The sequence below is a fragment of the Colias eurytheme genome, chromosome 23, assembly GCF_061535395.1.
Source record: "Colias eurytheme isolate Ceu_HAF_F1 chromosome 23, ilColEury1 Martin Lab GWU primary, whole genome shotgun sequence".
NCBI classification, from domain to species: Eukaryota; Metazoa; Arthropoda; class Insecta; order Lepidoptera; family Pieridae; genus Colias; species Colias eurytheme.
Genome location: NC_143002.1, coordinates 1,163,769 through 1,186,377, shown reverse-complemented (window position 1 = coordinate 1,186,377; position 22,609 = coordinate 1,163,769). Strand labels below are relative to the sequence as shown.

General features: G+C 34.1%; 1 protein-coding gene across 1 annotated transcript in view; it reads right to left on the bottom strand.

The window, feature by feature from the left end:
- Window positions 1-14,523: 14,523 nt before the first annotated feature.
- Window positions 14,524-22,609, bottom strand: part of 5PtaseI (inositol polyphosphate-5-phosphatase A) — a 31,329-nt gene continuing 23,243 nt past the window's right edge. The window contains exons 10-12 of the mRNA XM_090115456.1: window positions 22,340-22,470; window positions 17,549-17,720; window positions 14,524-16,599 (exon numbers count right to left, since the gene is read on the bottom strand). Coding sequence (XP_089971582.1) covers window positions 15,907-16,599; window positions 17,549-17,720; window positions 22,340-22,470 — 996 coding nt within the window. The 3' untranslated portion in view covers window positions 14,524-15,906. The remainder of the gene's footprint in view (window positions 16,600-17,548; window positions 17,721-22,339; window positions 22,471-22,609) is intronic.

The window sequence follows — 22,609 nt, the reverse complement described above, 5'->3', positions numbered from 1 at the left end:
AGCAAACACAATTATTGTTATCGACTTACCTGATTAAAGAGGTATCTTATTATATTTGTAATCTATATTATGATTTATCTTATTCTATATGTTTGTCTTTCGTTCATTTTAATCCCTGGACCAAAAGAGGTATAATAGGTACGTAGTAACTCTTTAGTATTAAGTAATCTATATTATACAGTACTAGCAAACCGGGCGAACTCCGTTTCGCCACCAGAGACGCCTTTTCTTTGCTATAAACCTCACGCAGCCCGAGACCTTTCCAACGAATGCAAAACCGTGGAAATCGGTTCGTGCGTTCTGGAGTTATAGCGTCAGGAAGGAAAACCCGACTTATTTTTATATAATAGAAATAATGGATTTTTCAATTTATCTGCGCATGTTGGTAACATCACCACTGCTGGAACGGTGAAGGAAAACATCGTGAGGAAACCGACATGTCGAAGAATCAAAATTTTAACGATATGTGACATCTGCCCGCACTTGGCCAGCGTGGTGGATTATGGACTGTACCCTCATAGGAGGCCCGTGTCCCAGCAGTGGGAACGTATTTATGGGCTGATGATGATAATAAATATGTGGCATAATGATGATATCTGCTTATGTACCTAATACAGGATAAATTGTCTCTGTCTTTGCATATGTATCTGTAAGCGGCATCGAAGCTTTTATTTAAACCAATGGACCGATTTTGATAAGGTTTTATAGGTAAAATCTTAGGAATAAATGAATCTACATAGGGTAAACATGTGGTCAACATAGCTGCTGAAAGAAAAACAGTATCATAAGTGTTAGCAAAAGATTTTCTATCACAAAACCGGTTTATATTTTAATGGAAACAAAGTGATTTTAAAATACAATAATGGCTTAAGAATTATTATTAAGGGATTCATTTAATTCCAACAATAGATATAATAAAAATCCTTTCGGTAAACTTTCGCAAATTGTCAATTTTCAGCTCCAATAGATATCGTTGATTCGTTTGAATTTATAAATGTAAAATAATTCCCTTTGTTACACAATTTTAAGAGCATTTTATTGTAATGGATTTGAATTAAAAAGATATATATTTTAGAATAGAATGCTTTCGTAATCTCTTTTTACACATATTAGGTAGTAGGTTTTACACATAACACGCACAAACACTTTTTACACATAAGGTTTTTTACACATTAACATCTGGCGTGTGTGTGCTACACTTAACGAAATCTAAGTAGGTGTAATGTAATATAATTGTGTCGAATATTATACGCCATATCAATTTATTAATAAATTATCAATGCATATTTTGATCGTTCAAAATAAATACGATACGAATTTGAACCTTTTTTACGGCCCTTGACTCGAACTTGGAATTTCTCGAAAACCTGCTAAGCACTACCTACCTTTTTTTTAAGTGTGGAAATCTTCCAAAGATACCCACGGCCCCCGGGGAAGCAGCCGTGGGTTATGTCGGATTGTTACCGACTAAAACCCCACTGTGTTCCGTCGAGCCGCTGTATTGTTGGGGCCGCGGGTATTGGTTGGAATTCTTCCGCGACCTGCTAAGCATTACCTACGACTAAACCATCGAGGCATCCATCATTACATTAAGTAGCCAGCCCATAATCAAATACTAATTAATAAATGAAAGCATATACAAGCGGAATAAAATGTTTTAGCTATTGCCTTTTCACTAATTGGAATACATTTCATAAAATCACAAGTTCAAAGAGAAATATCATCAATATTTTATTTAGTTTTTTATTTTTAACATCTTCAAAGATTGGCCGTGAAAGACGATACTGAATTTGAAGCCAAATAAAATGAAACACAACACCTTTTCTTGATAAATAAAAATGATTTTTCCCTGTTTCGTGGAAAAGCTAGTAATGTTGTAAATGGAAGGGTTTATGAATGTTTATGTTATTCATTTATTATAATTCTTTATTTACATACTAGTGGGAAGAAAATATAAAGATAAGTGAGGATAATAATATTTTTTACATCTTACTAATGATACTTATAAATGCGAAAGTTTGTGACGATGGATGTATGTTTGTTACTTTTTCACGCAAATACTACTGAATCGATTACAATTAAATTTGGTATGTAGGTAGATAGCTGAAGACCTAGAATAAGACTAACGCTACTTTTTATCCCGGAAATCCCACAGGAACAGGAACTATGTGGGCTTTTCTTTGAAAACACGGGCGAAACCGCGGGCGGAAATTAAGTTATTTGTATTTGAATAAATTAAAAATACCGATATATTTTACGTCGAAAGTTGAATTATACTCGAGCCTTAAATTGGTATTATAGCCAGAAGAAATAACTGCCTTTTAAAATATTATTTCTAAACGTCTTACTGTGAGTACAATAAAACCTATCTTCTTTCTTATATATAAAAATGAATCGCAAAATGTGTTGGTAAGCGCATAACTCGAGAACGGCTGAACCGATTTCGATAATTCTTTTTTTATTATTTTCCTTGAAGTATGAGGATGGTTCTTATGTAGAGAAAACGTAAACATGTACCACGGGCGAAGCCGGGGCGGACCGCTAGTAGCTAATAATAAAACACTTAGCAAGATTGCATTTAAAGGTTTCATACACAGCAAAGTTTAAGCATTTTAGATTTACCGTTTCCAGGAACAACTTAGTCGTTAGGTAACTAAGGAAAGCACTAAGACGGTTTGAATTATAAATAACTTCTAAGTAAGTACTTAAAACTTCTCTAACATTAGTGGTTTTAAACACATACTTAACTTCCGTAGTAATAAAGATTTAGGTCGTCTTACCTGTGCTATAGATTTAATTATAGCATAAAGCGCGTCACACACGGTGAAGATACTATTATATTTTTATCTTAAGATACTGTTATATTTTATATTACAGTATCTTAACGCATCCGGTATCAGCGTTCGGACCATCATTTTTCTTTTTGTGAAAAATGATGGTCCGAACTTTCTTTCATGACGCGCCGGGTCATTTGTAACAGGATGGCGGTTCTACAGGAGTCTTAGTACGCAATGACAAAAAGAAAAATGATGGTCCGAACGCTGATACCGGATGCGTTAAGATACTGTAATATAAAATATAACAGTATCTTAAGATAAAAATATTATAGTATCTTCACCGTGTGTGACGCGCTTTAATCGTCTTAGTATTGTGATTAAAGCGTGAACAAAGTAACAAGGGGTCCTTGGTTCGATTCCCGATGAGTATTGAGTTTGTCTAACGATAATAGCCATTTAATTGGTAGAGCTATCAAGAGATCGATAGAGCAGTTTTTGCTTTGATTCGTAACAAAAAAACAGAGATTCAAAATTATCCTCTTCATAGTGCTTCAACCAGTTAAGTTTACTTTGAATTTGATTGTTAGTATTTTGTCAATAAGTTAGGGATATTTGCAATCAGGGGCGTAGCTACCGCCGTATCTGCCGTATCAATTATAAGGGGCCCCCGCGCCAAGGGGGCCCCCCAACGTGCGCTTTTGTGAGAAATCTTTACCTTTCCTAAGGGCCCCCAAACAAATTTTTATACGGGGCCCCGCCAAGGCACGCTACGCTTCTGTTTGCAATTAATTAATTATATAATACTACTTACGTTTACGTGCTTTCCGCCGTCTGTGTCTAGGTATACGCAGATCTTTATTAACTTCGCAACAGATTTTGATAGCGTTTTTTAATATATATAGAGTGATAAAAGAATATAGAGTCAATATAATTAATTAAGTTTTAGACAAAGCGGGTGAAGCCGCGGGCCGAAAGCTAACCTATGTATAAAAGAGATTGGTATAGAGATGAGTATCTATAGATATAACTATAGTAATTGTTAACAGCTGATACAGTTGAACAATCGTTGTATTTACATAGACGCCAACATACACAAACTGTCTCAAAGTTCGACAGCTGTGTCTGCTAACAATAAATTTACATCAAACATTAGATATAACTATTCGATTTCAATACTATGATGGTTTCTCAGTCTATTCTGCAATTTCAAGTATAATTTCATCGATCAATTCATAACAATCAATTCATTACAACTACCTATAGATCAAAAGATTTATTTTGATATGTTAAAAGTACCTAAATAACGGCAGAAACATAATAGGTAGGTAGCTAGGTTTAACTAGATTATATAAATTTAGTTGAATTACATAATGTTTTTTTAAAACTACCTTTTTAACAAAATACTAAATCCGAAATAGCATTAAAATTGACTGAACTAAACAAAAAAAACAGCTTTCATATTAAAAATGAATTACAAAAACCACTCAGTCGAAAGTTCTGAGATAGCAAATCCAAAAATAAACAATCGAATTAATAACTGCTACAATACATAGAATTTAATGAACAATAATAAATGCTCTATCTCTATTCTTACGCTAATGCAGTGAATGGAATATTAAAGAAAAATACAGTGCAACAAATACAGATTTTTAATCAAACCTTTTCTAAAAAATTACAGGCTTATCAGCATTCCGAATCATTAACTCAATTTCGGAGATATCATTAACTTTTACGATTAATGCAATTCGAGGGGAGAATTGCTCTTATTTATGGTTTATTTTAGACTAGCTTTTGTTCGTGGTTTGCTCCCTTTTAATGAATTTTTAGAATAAACTCACAGAATATAATTGTAGTAGAAAAAAGTATGCTTATTAGTTAATTAATACCTACTTTAAAAACTTTCTACAAGCAAGTGATAGTATAAAATAGGGTAACTACCTAGTTATTGAATGAATAATACACAAAGACAAAGTATTTTGTCTCTATTTTTATTATAGCAATGGTTGAATTTTCAAGGGAGATTTTATGAAATTGTGTATGGGTATAAAAATAATATGAAGTGAATAGAGCAACTAACTACAGAGTTTCTTGCCTGCTCTTCTCTAGGGAAACTGCTTTCTGAACCGACGGAAACCTATTTCCTAATTAATACCTAATACTAGTTGCTAATCCGGCGACTTGTTCGTATTTTTTTACAGAAATTTTCCGCTTATGGAGAGTGGAGAATTTTATACAGAGAATTTTCGATTTATCCAACGAACAATACATCTGTTCAGTCGTTATAGGAACGTGGTGGACCTAAAACGACTTATATGTTCAGCTGTTATATGTAGATACGTGGTGGACCTATAGCTACTTTATTTTACATACTTACACATACATACCTATATGAGGATCCAACAGCTTTTCTAAAGTCTAGATGAATAAATAAATATTTGAGTTTGAATAAATGTTTGTGAAGGTTTTAATGGCAATTTGGCGCCGCAATGTGTCTTTCTTTCTTTGGAAATCTTTTATTCATATCTACGTCTTATTTATTAGACTGATTTAGGTAAACCTATGTATATCCTAGATAGGGTTAAATAAAGTATATATATAGGTAAATATTATATAGGAAAAAAAATTGGTTGTCTGTACGTACGTTCAACTATCGTCAGTAAACCGACTTTACAGACAACCAATTTTTTTTGATATAATAACAGAGGACTTAATACAGAAATAAAACAAATAATTTCCACCAATAATTTATTTCCACGTCACGTACACATAACGACTAGAATGAAGAAGTAAGTCTTACATCTAATGACTTAATGAGTATAACATTCCAATTTGAGTTCTAATTCAAACGCTTTAAACTTATAATTGCATGTGAGACTCAAAGGCTACTCAATTTTAAGACGACGATATTCTCATAGTAGTACTTTTGTTATCAATACTTAATATTATATCTATAATTTAATACTATAAAGCCGAAGAGTTTGTTTGTTTGAACGCGGTAATCTCAGGAACTACTGTTCCGATTTAAAAAATTATTTAGGTGTTAGATAGCCCTTTTATCGAGGAAGGCTATAGGCTTTATAATATTATCACGCTAAGACCAACAGAAGTGGAGCCACGCGGGTGAAACCGCGGAGGGCAGCTAGTTAAAATATATATTTGCCTAAATGCAGTTCGGATTGACTTCGCCTATGTGTGTACCTATGCAAAAAGATTTTATCCTGATGGTGAATATTACCATAAAATTTTATATTATACGTCTGAAATTAGGTAGCCTTTGAGTATTACAGAAAATACAATTTACGAGAAATTATTTTCCGTTGCACGTTAACGCATAATAATTATTTATTTATACAATTAAAGTTTTTTATAATATTAATTAACTTTAATTAAAATAAAATACTGTAAGAGATAATTTTTCAATTTATAAATCTTAAAATTATTCTTAATATACGACACCAAAATGACAAGAAATTAAGATAGGCAAAATACTAACATCTAGGGGAATGCTAACAAATGAACTGGTTTTTAATATATTTACAAATTAACGTGTTCATTATTTGAAAAACCAGTAATTTTATAAGAAATAATTTTCGACTTCATAAAGGTAGTAGAGATATACCAAATACTTAACAAGAAATAAGAAATTCTAGTTTCACTAAACGAGAAAAAATATTATCAATTCATTGTAAATTGAAGATTTATCGTTGTTTATAACACGAGTGCAATGTATAAAATAATTAGTGTTATTAAAAATCTGTATACATATTTTTAGAAGGAACACACGTCACTAAGATATTACAGTGGACCAAGAATACCCAACAATATTTGGGGTACTCCCAAATATTGTTACTTACATAAAATATATTTTAGTGAATTTTTACTTATATAAAGCTTTGATTTTGATACATCTAAAATAAATATATGTAATAAGATATTTCCCTTCGCCTAGTGGATCTGCGTAACTGCATTACCTGAGTAATTGCATTAATATCTTTTTAATTGGATTATTTGCAACATTATCTACATACATAGTATATATACCGCAACAGATGTAGCATGACAAACATTTTATTTTTAGCCATAAATTATAAAATTTTCACAGCGAAAATATAGTAAAAAGTGAAGTCCCGTGTCCCCGTAGTGGGGTAAGGGGCAGATGCATTATGCATACATCTGTTTCACTGATCAATTTTCTTTAGGGACAAGTAGGTGATCAGCCTTCTGTGTCCTACCAGACCGAGACTTTTTTTTTCTTCGTCTCCACCGGAAATCGAACCCAGGGCCCCTCGGTTCTACGCTCACGCGTCAACCACTGAACCAAGGAGGCGGAAAATATAGTAACAATGTATTAATTTAATTCAGTTTAAGTGAGTGTCATAATATTATATTATTCTAGTAACAATGAAATATTAACATTGAAAAAGAATTAAAAAAATCAACTTGATCTGGAGCCTACCTAGCCAACTATAACTTTATACTGAGAAATAAACATACTAACTACTACTACATCTATATTATATAGAATATAATATATTATATAAGTTGCTACTATACTATGGATTTTTTAAATTATAAATCAATAATTTATATGTACTCATAATTGATGATGAAAAACAAAACAGACTAAGTATATAATAAAAAATAAATTTAATTCTTTGGTTCATCAAGCATAACTTATTAAATTTATTTTTCATTTGCCGATATGTATAAATTGACTAAAGTTATCCAAAATAACGATTTTCTTAAAATCAAAAGTTCTATAACTGCAGCACTGGGCAATATTATCACTACATAGTATAAAACAAAGTCGCTTTCCCTGTCCCTATGTCCCTATGTCCCTTTGTACCTACGCTTAAATCTTTGAAACTACGCAACGGATTTTGATGCGGTTTTTTTTAATAGATAGACTGATTCAAGAGGAAGGTTTATATGTATAATAATATCCATTAAATAGTGGAGAAGTACTGTTATTTTTGAGGTTTCTAATGTGATGTCGTAAAAAATTACATTTTTTCCGCTTACATTGCAAACGCAGGCTGAACCCTACGAGTTTTGTCAAAATAATGTACTAAGTATTATACACATTGAAAAGGTCTACAGAAAAGTCCGCGATGGTATATGTCTATCTCTTATGGATAACCCACAATAACATTTTTTTTGTCATTTACTTTTTACGACAAATAATGGCTAATTTTCGATGCGATTTTAACCAATACAGCATTAATCCTTAACCAATTAAATACTTTGAATACATTGTTCATTTAATATAGATCTATATGACCCTTTACACCGTATGATTTAAGTGAATATTTTCGAAGATATTACAGATTAAAAAATTGCGGGACGTAGCGTGTGCGGCGGTACCGGCCGGCCGCCCGGCTATATATTTTATACCCGTGCGAAGCCGGAGCGGGCCGTTATGTTTTTATAATATACAACGTTCATTTTTATTGCACGCCTCATAAGCGAAGCGTTGAGGTGGGTACTACTGTCGCTTCGCGCAAAACATCTGATTTTTCAAACTTAAAATGTCCTTATGTATCATACATTGCACTTGTAAGATAATACATACACACACATATTAAGAAAAAACACTATTTTTAACGTTCATGATATTTTTGATGTCATTTTTGTTATTTAAACTAGTTAAAAAACAGTTTAAAAAAGTTCTGTCTTGGACGTCCGTGTGTCTGTATGTGCGGATCCTTTTTCTTGTTAACACGATAGCGACCGAAATACTTTACTAATCGAGTCTTTTTTTTTCTCTTACGCTTGAGTATGCTCAGGAATAGAACCCTTTCATTTTTCAGGGTCTGATTCGATGTGGTTTAATTGTTATTAAATAAACAAAAAAAAACTCGGATGTTTTTTTTTTTTTTTTTGAAGTGAATTTTTATATTTTTATTGAAATTGATTCCAGAAGATTACTGGGAACTTTAAAAATTCATTTTGTTACTTTTATTAGTAGGTACGATCCTTATAAGTATTTTAGTGTATTCAACCAACTTAAAAAAGTGTGACTATTTTACAACAATTTGAATATGAATTGTATTATTGTATACAATATCGAAGCTTTTTAAGAAATGAATAAAATAATTTTTTAAGAATTATTATCATACATAATATTATGTTACCGGCAATATATTAAAACCGGCATTGTATGCAATTCTTAGTAAATGTATGTTATTCCGAGAAACAGTCGGAATGAAATAAATTAAATTCGTCACATTACCTACTTATATCTTTAAATCTGAACTTTTCCTAAGTAGCAAACACATTTGCAAATGTGGGTGGTTTTTGGGGTAGCTATTAACCAATATGAGGTCAAAACTAAAATCCAAGATGGCGCCGACGAAAATTTGAAATCTTTTCGTCATGGGTGTCATTTTCATGGTTTTTGGGGTAGCTATTAACGAATATGAGGTCAAAACTATAATCCAAGATGGCGCTGATGAAAATTTGACTTTTTTTCGTGATGGGTGTCATTTTCATGGTTTTTGGGGTAGCTATTAACGAATATGAGGTCAAAACTAAAATCCAAGATGGCGCCGACAAAAAATTTACATCTTTTCGTCATGGGTGTCATTTTCATGGTTTTTGGGGTAGCTATTAAACAATATGAGGTCAAAATTAAAATTCAAGATGGCGCCGACGAAAATTTTACACATTTTCGTCATGGGTGTCATTTTCATGGTTATTGGGGTAGCTATTAACCAATATGAGGTCAAAACTAAAATCCAAGATGGCGCCGACGAAAATTTTACATATTTTCGTCATGGGTGTCATTTTCATGGTTATTTTGTTCTCTTACGCTTGAGTATGCTCAGGAATAGAACCCTTTCATTTTTCAGGGTCTGATTCGATGTGGTTTAATTGTTATTAAATAAACAAAAATAATAATTAATAAATAATTATTAAAAAAAATTATGAGGCGTGCACTTTTGGATTTTCCAAACTATTTTTTTCTGTAGTGTATTTAGTATCAGCATTGCACCCGTGCGAAGCCGGGGCGGGTCGCTAGTTAGGTATATAAGAAACGATTTTTTTAATATCTGTAAGTACTTAGTACATTTATATCTTTATCTATTTATAGCATATCTAATCTGTAAATACGTAACAATATTAAAATAACTTCAAAAACCCGGATATACAAATAGCAAATATTTTTATTCAATGTAGGTTAGTAATAGGTAAGTATATATTTCAATTCCATTTTTCTAAACTAATTTATGAAATTATTAATTATTATGATTCAATAAACATATATTTTTATATAATAATAACGACTTATAGGTAGTTAATTTACAAAAGAAAAGCACAGTTTAAATATAAGTACTTACCTAAGTATAAGTAACAATTCATTGTGGAATGAATGAATAACGATATTATAAAGATATGTATATTTATACATTTTAAAGTAAATCAGAATTTCGTCAAAAACTATTCTAAATTATTTAAACCAGTTAATTATCTCTTCACTAAAACAGATTTAAATCCACGATTAAAAACTCAGAGATAATAATAAAATACACGACAAAAAGATATTATATTATAGATAAATTCTCATTTAAATTTTATAAAATATTGAAATGTTCTTTAAATTTGGGGGTATATTTTACAAACCTAAACACATTTAATTTTATAATTAACTAGCGGTCCGCCCCGGCTTCGCCCGTGGTACATGTTAACGTTTTCTCTACATAAGAACCATCCTCGTACTTCAACGAATATAATAAAAAAATAATTATCGAAATCGGTTCAGCCGTTCTCGAGTTATGCGCTTACCAACACATTTTGCGATTCATTTTTATATATAAGACTAGCGGTCCGCCCCGGCTTCGCCCGTGGTACATATTTACGTTTTCTCTACATAAAAACCATCCTCGTACTTCAAGGAATATAATAAAAAAAGAATTATCGAAATCGGTCCAGCCGTTCTCGAGTTATGCGCTTACCAACACATTTTGCGATTCATTTTTATATATAAGATGAATATGAAACCTTTTTTGAAGTCTTGCTAAAACTAAACTTACTGTGAATACCAAAAAGTTTGAAATATCTTTTATTTCATTTTATTTGTCTCTATAGAGATGCTGAATGAATATGCTGTTTATTTAAAACTAATATAACTACACTACAATACAATACAAAATTCTTTATTTAACACTCACATACAGAAGAAAAGAAAAGCATATAAGATAGCTACAACATGTTAAATAGGCGGCCTTGTCGCTTTCAAGCGATCTCTGCCAGGCAATATATTTAATATAATTATTCCTTTAATTATTAAATTGTGAAATTTTAATTTCAATCAACTGTGAACTTACAAATTAAAACGTAAATATTATAATAAATCGAATTTCTAGTAATATCTTAATACTAATATTCATAGATGGCAATCATTGGATCTAATAACTAATAACAATTAAACATTTAATTTATAATAATAGTAGGACAATTATTTATTATACGATGTATTTTTTTATTTATTTATTAACTTGGCTAACGTTCGCTTTATTTCTTGACAATCTAACAAGCGTTCGTTTGAAATATCTATAAGCTTTTCTGTATATATACTAAGACTAATTTTATTATTTCCACAGATATAGTAAACTGGATGGGATCAATTATTTATTGCATTTATTTTTCAACATATTGTGTAACGTATAAAAACAGCATGAAAACTAACAACTTTAATAGACATAATATCGATTAATTATAAAGATATTTCAATAAAAGATTTAATAATATTATTATTAGTCTATAAGCAAAAATATTTGACTAGATTTATATCTTGGGAAGACTAGATACTGGTGGGATATGAGTATTAAGCATTTTAATGCCTCTTTAGTAATACATATTTAATAGAACATTCCTACATAAAATGGCAGCAAATAAAAAAAACATTCTCGGTTTTATTTTGCCTTCGATAATTAATAACAGTGAAATCAAACTTATTTTGAAATAAATACTCATGGACGTATAAAAAAAGACGGACGCCGTATTACGAACAAACAACGTGAAGCCACCATAGTAAGCTAGCGATCGTGTAAAGACAATAAACACGCACACACTCTCACCATAGTAAGCTAGTCGGCCGCCATTACGTCGTGAACTACCGACTGATTAACTGCGTCACTGTTTCACAAAAAAAATTTAAAATGCTGTCTTGCGTGGTTAAATGGTGTCGCAACAGTACAATTTTAAATAACAAAACACGAGGGATTACATTCCACAGGGAAGCAAGTTATTTCTTTTATGTTTTAATGACAAAATTATTACGGCAAAATTTATAGAAAAAAATACAGCCGCCATTGTCAACAGGACAGCTGTTGCCATGGCAACATGGCACACACACATGGATGTTTCGCCGCCATTACTAGGCTTCACTCAATGTTTAGGCGATATACCGTCCGTCTTTTTTTATACGTCCATGTAAATACTGTTATTTATTTTTATTACTTCTATTATGAATGCCATGAATTAGAATTAAGCACATACCAAAATATGGTAAGTACCTATACACATTGATCTACTTAAACAGGAATCAAGAAACTATATCTAAAATATATACCTACGTCTATAAGATATTAATTTATATTGTTCGTATTTAACTAGCAGGAATAATTTCAATTTTATTGGCATTATAATGTATTTTAATTAGTATATGAAATTACCTATATTATTTTTATCATGTGTCATGTCGCGTCGGTTATTTATAATAATAAGTATCTACCTAACTATATTACCTTCTTAAAAATCATTTAAAAATCGATTTTAATTAACTGCTTCGAAAAGCTCCCTAATTGCATCAATGTCAATTTTAAATAGATAAATATACGAAACACTTTTTATTATTTCTACTATATGCTTCATCTTTTAATATCCAAATATAGCGGCTAGCTATTTCTAAATGACGACATATTTATTTTATTTATTTAGTAACGTATGTACACAAAAACTAGATGGCGCTGTAATCACTAATAGAATAGCCAATACGCGCGCGGCATTTACTACGTTGCTATGGTAACTATTACGTCATGTTGCTATAGTAACAATATAGTGACTATATACCTATCAACTCCCGCGCATTTCCACGTTGTCATGGCAACCAGTGCCTTATCTTTACATCTTACTTTAGATATACCCACGATAGACCCTTTCCCGTCTCATATAAATACTAAGCCGTTGCCATGGTTACCAATTTCTATCTATCTATCTAGATGTGTGTTGATGCATAATATTAAGATTGTTTGTGTAATTTGTAAAAAGTATTAATATTCTCGTAGCCATTATTTCGCCCGTATTAACTCCCGTATCTTGTTTTCAAGTAACTAATTATTCTTGTGACGTCATTATTTAGCTTGTTGATACTCTTACACTCGTTTCTATGGCAACCAACATACATTTCTAAACTAAAACACTTGTCTTTTCACAGGTTTTCGATTCGACATATATCATCTTTCTTTCACCTCATCCTAGACAGACTAAATTCAACTCCTAAGTAAATTTCCCTTACTAAACTAAACATTAGCGTTTACTAAAAGTAAATAGACTAGATTTAATCTATATATCAGTTTCTTTAAACAAATTATTCGGAGTATTATTGAAGCAAATGTATCGACTTTGCGATTCAGTCGTATCATTGTCTTGAACATCCAAGTTGACGCATTTCGGCGATGTTTCTGTATGGAACTCGTGTCTGTATGTGCCTGAAATTAAATTAAATTCATTTTTCATTTGAAAATATATTTTTTACACTGACTCTTACACTAAGTCTAAATATTCATAATTTTGTTCACTGACTCCTAGACTAGAATTCGTGGCTTTCTTTCAAATATCCGAGCCAAAACAGTATAAGAAAGAACTAGTAGTATAAATAATACATTTTTGAAGAATTGATTATCATATTCTATATCTATGCGATTTTCTCTCTTAATAAAAAAAATTCACAAACCGCTAATCTCTGAAACAGTGGGACCGATTTCGATAAAACTTTCAATGACCGATATTTGATATAGTACTAAATTTCCTTACTATCATTTTGTGTGAAACAAGAATTAGGATTACCGATAAATTTTAAATTAAGCCACAATGGTGAGTTAAAAGTGTGATTAAACGCAGACAAAGCCACGATCTTCAGCTAGTTAAACAAAACTTATAACACAAAATAATAAACTTTATTTAAAAACTTATTTAGTAGTATTATAATTATTTATACACTAAAAACGTCAAATAGTGCAAGGTGTACTTACAAGCAACAGAAGTGGGATGGACCAAAAGTGATTAATTCTACACACTGTCTACTTTAGCATATATTACAGTTAGTTATTAGGAATTAGCTATTAAATACTATATAACGGATTTAAAAAACAATTTATTTCAGTTAAATTTTTTTGAAAAACTAAAACACGTAGACTACGAAACGAAATACAAATATCATTAAATTTGAAAATATAGTTCGGATGATTGTTTTTGAATCCATCAAAACGGGTGAATTGATTTTTATGACTTTTAGCATAAATATAACAACTACTCTTTTAACGATTAGTATCAGAACTTGATAATCTGAAACTCGGAAAACTATCTACTCAAGTTCAAAAACATTTAAGTTCTTTAAAAAACTGTAAGAGCTAGCTTACGTTATTATTGCAAGAACACAAATATCTACTACACTACGAAAAACAACACATCTTAGCATATTTACATGCGTCTACAGGAAAAAAAGCAAAAAAAAAACATAAAATACTAGGAATGTTTATTAAGCACCACATAACATTATACTTAGACGATAGCATGCTACAGTGACTTGACAGCAATAGCATTTACAAACAGCATCAAAAACGGTGCAGCAAATGCATATTACTGACCAAATAAATACAAAAGTAAAACCCATGCTATTGTCATCAAATCAAACATACAACAAAAATTGCACAAAGCCTTTTATTACATAGAACGTGTATTTCGATATATTAAGTATATTTAATGACAAGCTACAAGGATTTTATAAACAAACTTAAAACAAAAAATTACGACTAGAAACATTTACTATTAAATGAACTTGTTAAAATGCAAGTTATGTCAGTCGAAATTCAAATGAAAACGTGTCCACACAACCGCTCGCTACGACGGTCGAGTCGTGACTGAGCGTTCGCGTACACAATGTTATAAAAAGTACAAATACCCGCATTTGTATAATTTTAAGTTATCACTTTAAGTACAAAATTATTTTAGCTATAATTACTGGTGTTTTTGAGATATCTGTCAAATGTTAGTTTTAACCTTAAGTAAGTCTAAATATAATACTTTTATACACTGAGTACAATAACTATAGTTTTATCCCTTTCGCACCTACACGTTGATAGCACCAGAAAAGGACAGACGATTAACTTGAGTAAAACTAGACTAGAATGACAAAGATTTGGTATAATTTCTTAAGTAAGCACAGCTTTAAAACTTTTCAAATCAAAGAAAGACAAATTTATATGAAATACTCATAATTTTTTGCCGTGCATTCGACTAGTCTATAAAACTCTTAAAAATAAGTACTAAATTAAGTATAAATTGGTTCAAATTGCATTAAATGCATGCGTAATAAATGCATGCTCGTCGCTTAAGCGTCAAATTTGCAATAACACTGGTTACAAAAATATCTAAACTACACGACAGCCTTTGGAAATTAAAATGTACATTTCATCCAATCAGATTGAGTCAGAAAATGTCATCTTGGAATTTAAATTATTCCAAATTTTCAGGTCGAATTAAATAACGTCAATTTTATTGCACATTCAAAACGTATCGAACACAAATGAACATCAATTCTTATTTAGTAAGAAAACTAATTTCAAATTCAAAGTTCATTCAACTCGACCGAACAACGTCAAAAATTCTAAAAGATCGGAATGCAAATCATTCTAAAAATCACAATCTGATTGAATTACGTCATAACTGGGGAATTACCATGATGTATTAAATCAGTATTATTTCCAGTGTGAGAGAATTACTATATTCGTCGTCTTGCACGCAAACTGGAAATAATACTGCTTTAAAACGTCATCGTAACCATCTTGTAAATTTTACAACAAAGTCAAACATTATACGTCACAGTTCAATTTCCACAGACAATAAATCAAGTGCAATTAAAGCAGCTACAATTAACTTTACGAGCGCGTCGTCTACAAAAACCGTAACACTTCAACGCCAAACAACACAACCCTCCTTTCCTACTATTATCCGACTTGCACGACTCTTTACTATCCAGCCTTTGTAATTTAGGAACATCGTCGTTTGCACTCAACAATCGATCCAATCGATTCTTCAATTGCGTCGGCGACACGCTGCGATCTCGATTAAATTTCGATTTCAAATCGATATTGGCATCGATTATTTCCGTTTGGTCCTCCGAGCCGGATGCATCGACTGGGGAATGTGAATCGACACTTTCTGGGGTATACGGATCGAGGCACTGTCTCGCACTCAATAGTGTTGTATCTATATCGTTAACGAATATATCGTGATAGCTCGAATAGTCAGCACTAGTGATTTCGACGTATGGTATTCTTAGGATTTTTTCGTTTAACGATCCCGTGCGGGTTCTTTTTAATCTGTATTCGTCGGATAATAGTTTGTCCGGGTGGCTGCCGGATAGAATGGTTTTGGGGTTTTTTGTTGAGTACAGGTCTGGGTCTGTGGGTAGTCTGGGGAGTTTTGGCCTAGGGGTGGGGGTTAATCGTGCGCAAGAGCATAATACACACGGCAATCTATTCTCACAACACTCTACTATACCTCGGTCGCTTTGCAGCATCACTCGTAAATATATCGGCTGAAATGAAACAATTTACTTCACTTTCTTTAGGTGGTTAGGTTTAGGCTTAAGCATAGTTTGGGCATTTAAAATTACTTTAATAGAGCGTTCTAAGTAATATTTCTACTAAAGTCTAGAGCTTAATACAACTTGGCATATGTATCATTTATAAGTGAATATGCATATAGCAGAAAATATCAAGAAGAGAAATATTACTATAATAATTTACTTTTAAAACATGCCTTTTTATTAAGTTGTACTTCATTATTAAAATAGACTTATAATGTGCAGAAAAATTGAATTCGCTAGCTTTAAATAATTAATAAGAACTAATTACTACAATTTCCATTTCTCATTTACGTCAGCCATTTAATTTATTGTATTTTATGCTCTATGAAAATAGGGAAAATCAAATTGAAATGAAAATGTAAACAAAAACCAAACTATTATAATACAACAATCACCATTGTTATTATTCCTGGATAAATAATAACTGCTATTCAAATTAAAATTAAACTGCATTTTAATTGAAAAACAGAGCATCAGTAAATTGTACTATTTAGTAGAAAAGTTTACAGCTATTTTGTTTACATACGTGGTAAATAATTTACCACGCGTAGTAGCAAACCTACACCGCATGATAGTAAACGTACCATATATGGTAATAAACATACAACAAATGGTAGAAAATCTACTACACATAGTAGAGAATGTACCATAAGTACATGATAAAATTTCTACTAAACATAGTATAATTTCTACCAAACATAGTATAATTTCTACCAAACATAGTAGAATTACTACCAAACATAGTAGAATTTCTACCAAACAAAGAAGAATTTCTACCAAACATAATAGAATTTCTACCAGACATAATAGAATTTCTACCAAACGTAGTAGAATTACTCCCAAACATAATAGAATTTCTACCATAGTAGAAAATCTACTAGATTTAGCAGAAACAAACCTTATGATCCCCCATACATGTAGCGTCGCCAATCACACCGTATTCATTGCGTCGTCTAGTCGGCACATCTATTAGACGTCTCAACTCAGAAGTGTCACCCGTTTTTGGTGACCCTTCGGATTGGTTGCGGACAAGTTTGCGACGGGACGGTGACGTTTCTGAGTCGGATACTCTGTGGGGAGATTGAAACTCAAATTATTTTTATTTATTTATTTATTTTTGATAACAAGAATTAGATAACGATGGAGTAGGTCAAAGTAGAATTGGGAATCAAGCTCATGTAAAAATAAATATTCGCATCCTACTAATATTATAAATATGCGAAAGTTTGTGAGGATAGATGTGTGTTTCACACGTTTGTTACTCTTTCACCCAGATACTACTGAACCGATTACAATGAAATTTAGCACACATATAGGTGGTAACTTGGATTATCACATAGGATAGGTTTTATTCCGGAAATCCCACAGGAACGGGAACTATGCGAGTTTTCCTTTGAAAACGCGGGTGAAGCCGCGGGCGGAAAGCTAGTTAGATATAATTTAGGATACTCAAATTCACATTGGGATTCAAATAATTTCATGCAGAAACAATCGCAATAACCGTTATAAGTAATATGTAATAACTGAAATTTTCATTGTTAAATGGCGATGTAATGTTTGTTTAAAATATCAAGCTGCTAAACCAAAAAATAAGACATTTAACAAATTGTTGTTAAATTGTTCACAATGTTAGTATAAAATGAGAAAATACTAAAAAAACAACCTCATAAAAATTTTAGGGCCACTCAACAACACACATCACGTTATACTCAAAATTCAAAATTGATAAAATACAAAACAACATCAATTTTGGACAATTCTTTCATGGTGTTCACTCACTGTTTTTTGTCATACAAAGTGCGCGACATGAGCCTGAAATTATGTTACATAATATAACTTTTTATTTTTTTATTTGTATTAGATAAGTAGTTATCTGACTATAGGAAAACAGGACGTGAGTTCGATTACTACTTGAGGATTTTTTGTTTGAAAAATACAGTGTAAAAGAACATTAATTACTTTTTCTATTTAATAAAGGTGTTCATATATAATAATGTGTATGATTAAATAATAGTCATGACGTTTATTTAAAATATCCAACGAGCCTTAAATTTAAGGTAGATAATGTTGATATTATCGCCTTGTAAGAGGTTATGAATTTATTGCTTCCGTGGGTTATGGTTTTAGTGACAATGGTGTTGATTAACAACGTATGTGTGCTTGTAGTTATTATGCATATTGTGTTTATGGTGAACGATTTTAATTATGATGATATGTTTTTATTATTTATTATGATGATTATGATGATGGTGGTGATGATTATAATATGATAATTTAGGCTAAGTAGTGTCTATGTTTGGTCTATGATGATGAATATCATGACGACTATAATCACCATAATATCCCGGGCACACTGAGAGCGTCTATTGCACACTATTATCATCATTATGATGAGTATGATGACGATGATAACAAACAATCACCTGGCGCTAATAGCCTGCTGCACGCTAGTGGGGTCGGCGATGCTCTTCCTGCTGACAGTGTTGCCGGGCACACTGAGAGCGTCTATTGCACACTATTATCATCATTATGATGAGTATGATGACGATGATAACAAACAATCACCTGGCGCTAATAGCCTGCTGCACGCTAGTGGGGTCGGCGATGCTCTTCCTGCTGACAGTGTTGCCGGGCACACTGAGAGCGTCTATTGCACACTATTATCATCATTATGATGAGTATGATGACGATGATAACAAACAATCACCTGGCGCTAATAGCCTGCTGCACGCTAGTGGGGTCGGCGATGCTCTTCCTGCTGACAGTGTTGCCGGGCACACTGAGAGCGTCTATTGCACACTATTATCATCATTATGATGAGTATGATGACGATGATAACAAACAATCACCTGGCGCTAATAGCCTGCTGCACGCTAGTGGGGTCGGCGATGCTCTTCCTGCTGACAGTGTTGCCGGGCACACTGAGAGCGTCTATTGCACACTATTATCATCATTATGATGAGTATGATGACGATGATAACAAACAATCACCTGGCGCTAATAGCCTGCTGCACGCTAGTGGGGTCGGCGATGCTCTTCCTGCTGACAGTGTTGCCGGGCACACTGAGAGCGTCTATTGCACACTATTATCATCATTATGATGAGTATGATGACGATGATAACAAACAATCACCTGGCGCTAATAGCCTGCTGCACGCTAGTGGGGTCGGCGATGCTCTTCCTGCTGACAGTGTTGCCGGGCACACTGAGAGCGTCTATTGCACACTATTATCATCATTATGATGAGTATGATGACGATGATAACAAACAATCACCTGGCGCTAATAGCCTGCTGCACGCTAGTGGGGTCGGCGATGCTCTTCCTGCTGACAGTGTTGCCGGGCACACTGAGAGCGTCTATTGCACACTATTATCATCATTATGATGAGTATGATGACGATGATAACAAACAATCACCTGGCGCTAATAGCCTGCTGCACGCTAGTGGGGTCGGCGATGCTCTTCCTGCTGACAGTGTTGCCGGGCACACTGAGAGCGTCTATTGCACACTATTATCATCATTATGATGAGTATGATGACGATGATAACAAACAATCACCTGGCGCTAATAGCCTGCTGCACGCTAGTGGGGTCGGCGATGCTCTTCCTGCTGACAGTGTTGCCGGGCACACTGAGAGCGTCTATTGCACACTATTATCATCATTATGATGAGTATGATGACGATGATAACAAACAATCACCTGGCGCTAATAGCCTGCTGCACGCTAGTGGGGTCGGCGATGCTCTTCCTGCTGACAGTGTTGCCGGGCACACTGAGAGCGTCTATTGCACACTATTATCATCATTATGATGAGTATGATGACGATGATAACAAACAATCACCTGGCGCTAATAGCCTGCTGCACGCTAGTGGGGTCGGCGATGCTCTTCCTGCTGACAGTGTTGCCGGGCACACTGAGAGCGTCTATTGCACACTATTATCATCATTATGATGAGTATGATGACGATGATAACAAACAATCACCTGGCGCTAATAGCCTGCTGCACGCTAGTGGGGTCGGCGATGCTCTTCCTGCTGACAGTGTTGCCGGGCACACTGAGAGCGTCTATTGCACACTATTATCATCATTATGATGAGTATGATGACGATGATAACAAACAATCACCTGGCGCTAATAGCCTGCTGCACGCTAGTGGGGTCGGCGATGCTCTTCCTGCTGACAGTGTTGCCGGGCACACTGAGAGCGTCTATTGCACACTATTATCATCATTATGATGAGTATGATGACGATGATAACAAACAATCACCTGGCGCTAATAGCCTGCTGCACGCTAGTGGGGTCGGCGATGCTCTTCCTGCTGACAGTGTTGCCGGGCACACTGAGAGCGTCTATTGCACACTATTATCATCATTATGATGAGTATGATGACGATGATAACAAACAATCACCTGGCGCTAATAGCCTGCTGCACGCTAGTGGGGTCGGCGATGCTCTTCCTGCTGACAGTGTTGCCGGGCACACTGAGAGCGTCTATTGCACACTATTATCATCATTATGATGAGTATGATGACGATGATAACAAACAATCACCTGGCGCTAATAGCCTGCTGCACGCTAGTGGGGTCGGCGATGCTCTTCCTGCTGACAGTGTTGCCGGGCACACTGAGAGCGTCTATTGCACACTATTATCATCATTATGATGAGTATGATGACGATGATAACAAACAATCACCTGGCGCTAATAGCCTGCTGCACGCTAGTGGGGTCGGCGATGCTCTTCCTGCTGACAGTGTTGCCGGGCACACTGAGAGCGTCTATTGCACACTATTATCATCATTATGATGAGTATGATGACGATGATAACAAACAATCACCTGGCGCTAATAGCCTGCTGCACGCTAGTGGGGTCGGCGATGCTCTTCCTGCTGACAGTGTTGCCGGGCACACTGAGAGCGTCTATTGCACACTATTATCATCATTATGATGAGTATGATGACGATGATAACAAACAATCACCTGGCGCTAATAGCCTGCTGCACGCTAGTGGGGTCGGCGATGCTCTTCCTGCTGACAGTGTTGCCGGGCACACTGAGAGCGTCTATTGCACACTATTATCATCATTATGATGAGTATGATGACGATGATAACAAACAATCACCTGGCGCTAATAGCCTGCTGCACGCTAGTGGGGTCGGCGATGCTCTTCCTGCTGACAGTGTTGCCGGGCACACTGAGAGCGTCTATTGCACACTATTATCATCATTATGATGAGTATGATGACGATGATAACAAACAATCACCTGGCGCTAATAGCCTGCTGCACGCTAGTGGGGTCGGCGATGCTCTTCCTGCTGACAGTGTTGCCGGGCACACTGAGAGCGTCTATTGCACACTATTATCATCATTATGATGAGTATGATGACGATGATAACAAACAATCACCTGGCGCTAATAGCCTGCTGCACGCTAGTGGGGTCGGCGATGCTCTTCCTGCTGACAGTGTTGCCGGGCACACTGAGAGCGTCTATTGCACACTATTATCATCATTATGATGAGTATGATGACGATGATAACAAACAATCACCTGGCGCTAATAGCCTGCTGCACGCTAGTGGGGTCGGCGATGCTCTTCCTGCTGACAGTGTTGCCGGGCACACTGAGAGCGTCTATTGCACACTATTATCATCATTATGATGAGTATGATGACGATGATAACAAACAATCACCTGGCGCTAATAGCCTGCTGCACGCTAGTGGGGTCGGCGATGCTCTTCCTGCTGACAGTGTTGCCGGGCACACTGAGAGCGTCTATTTCGGCCATGCTGCCTTTCTTTTCAAGCTTTTTTCCGGGACTCCACTGAAATTTAATGTAATTTTGTTTATTAAAATGTAGAAAACGAAGTTATAAGCTGTAAACTTTGTTTAATTAAGAAAAAGAGCGTGTGTGTCGAGCACACGTGACATAACTGAGCCAATACATTCTTTGGCAAGATTCA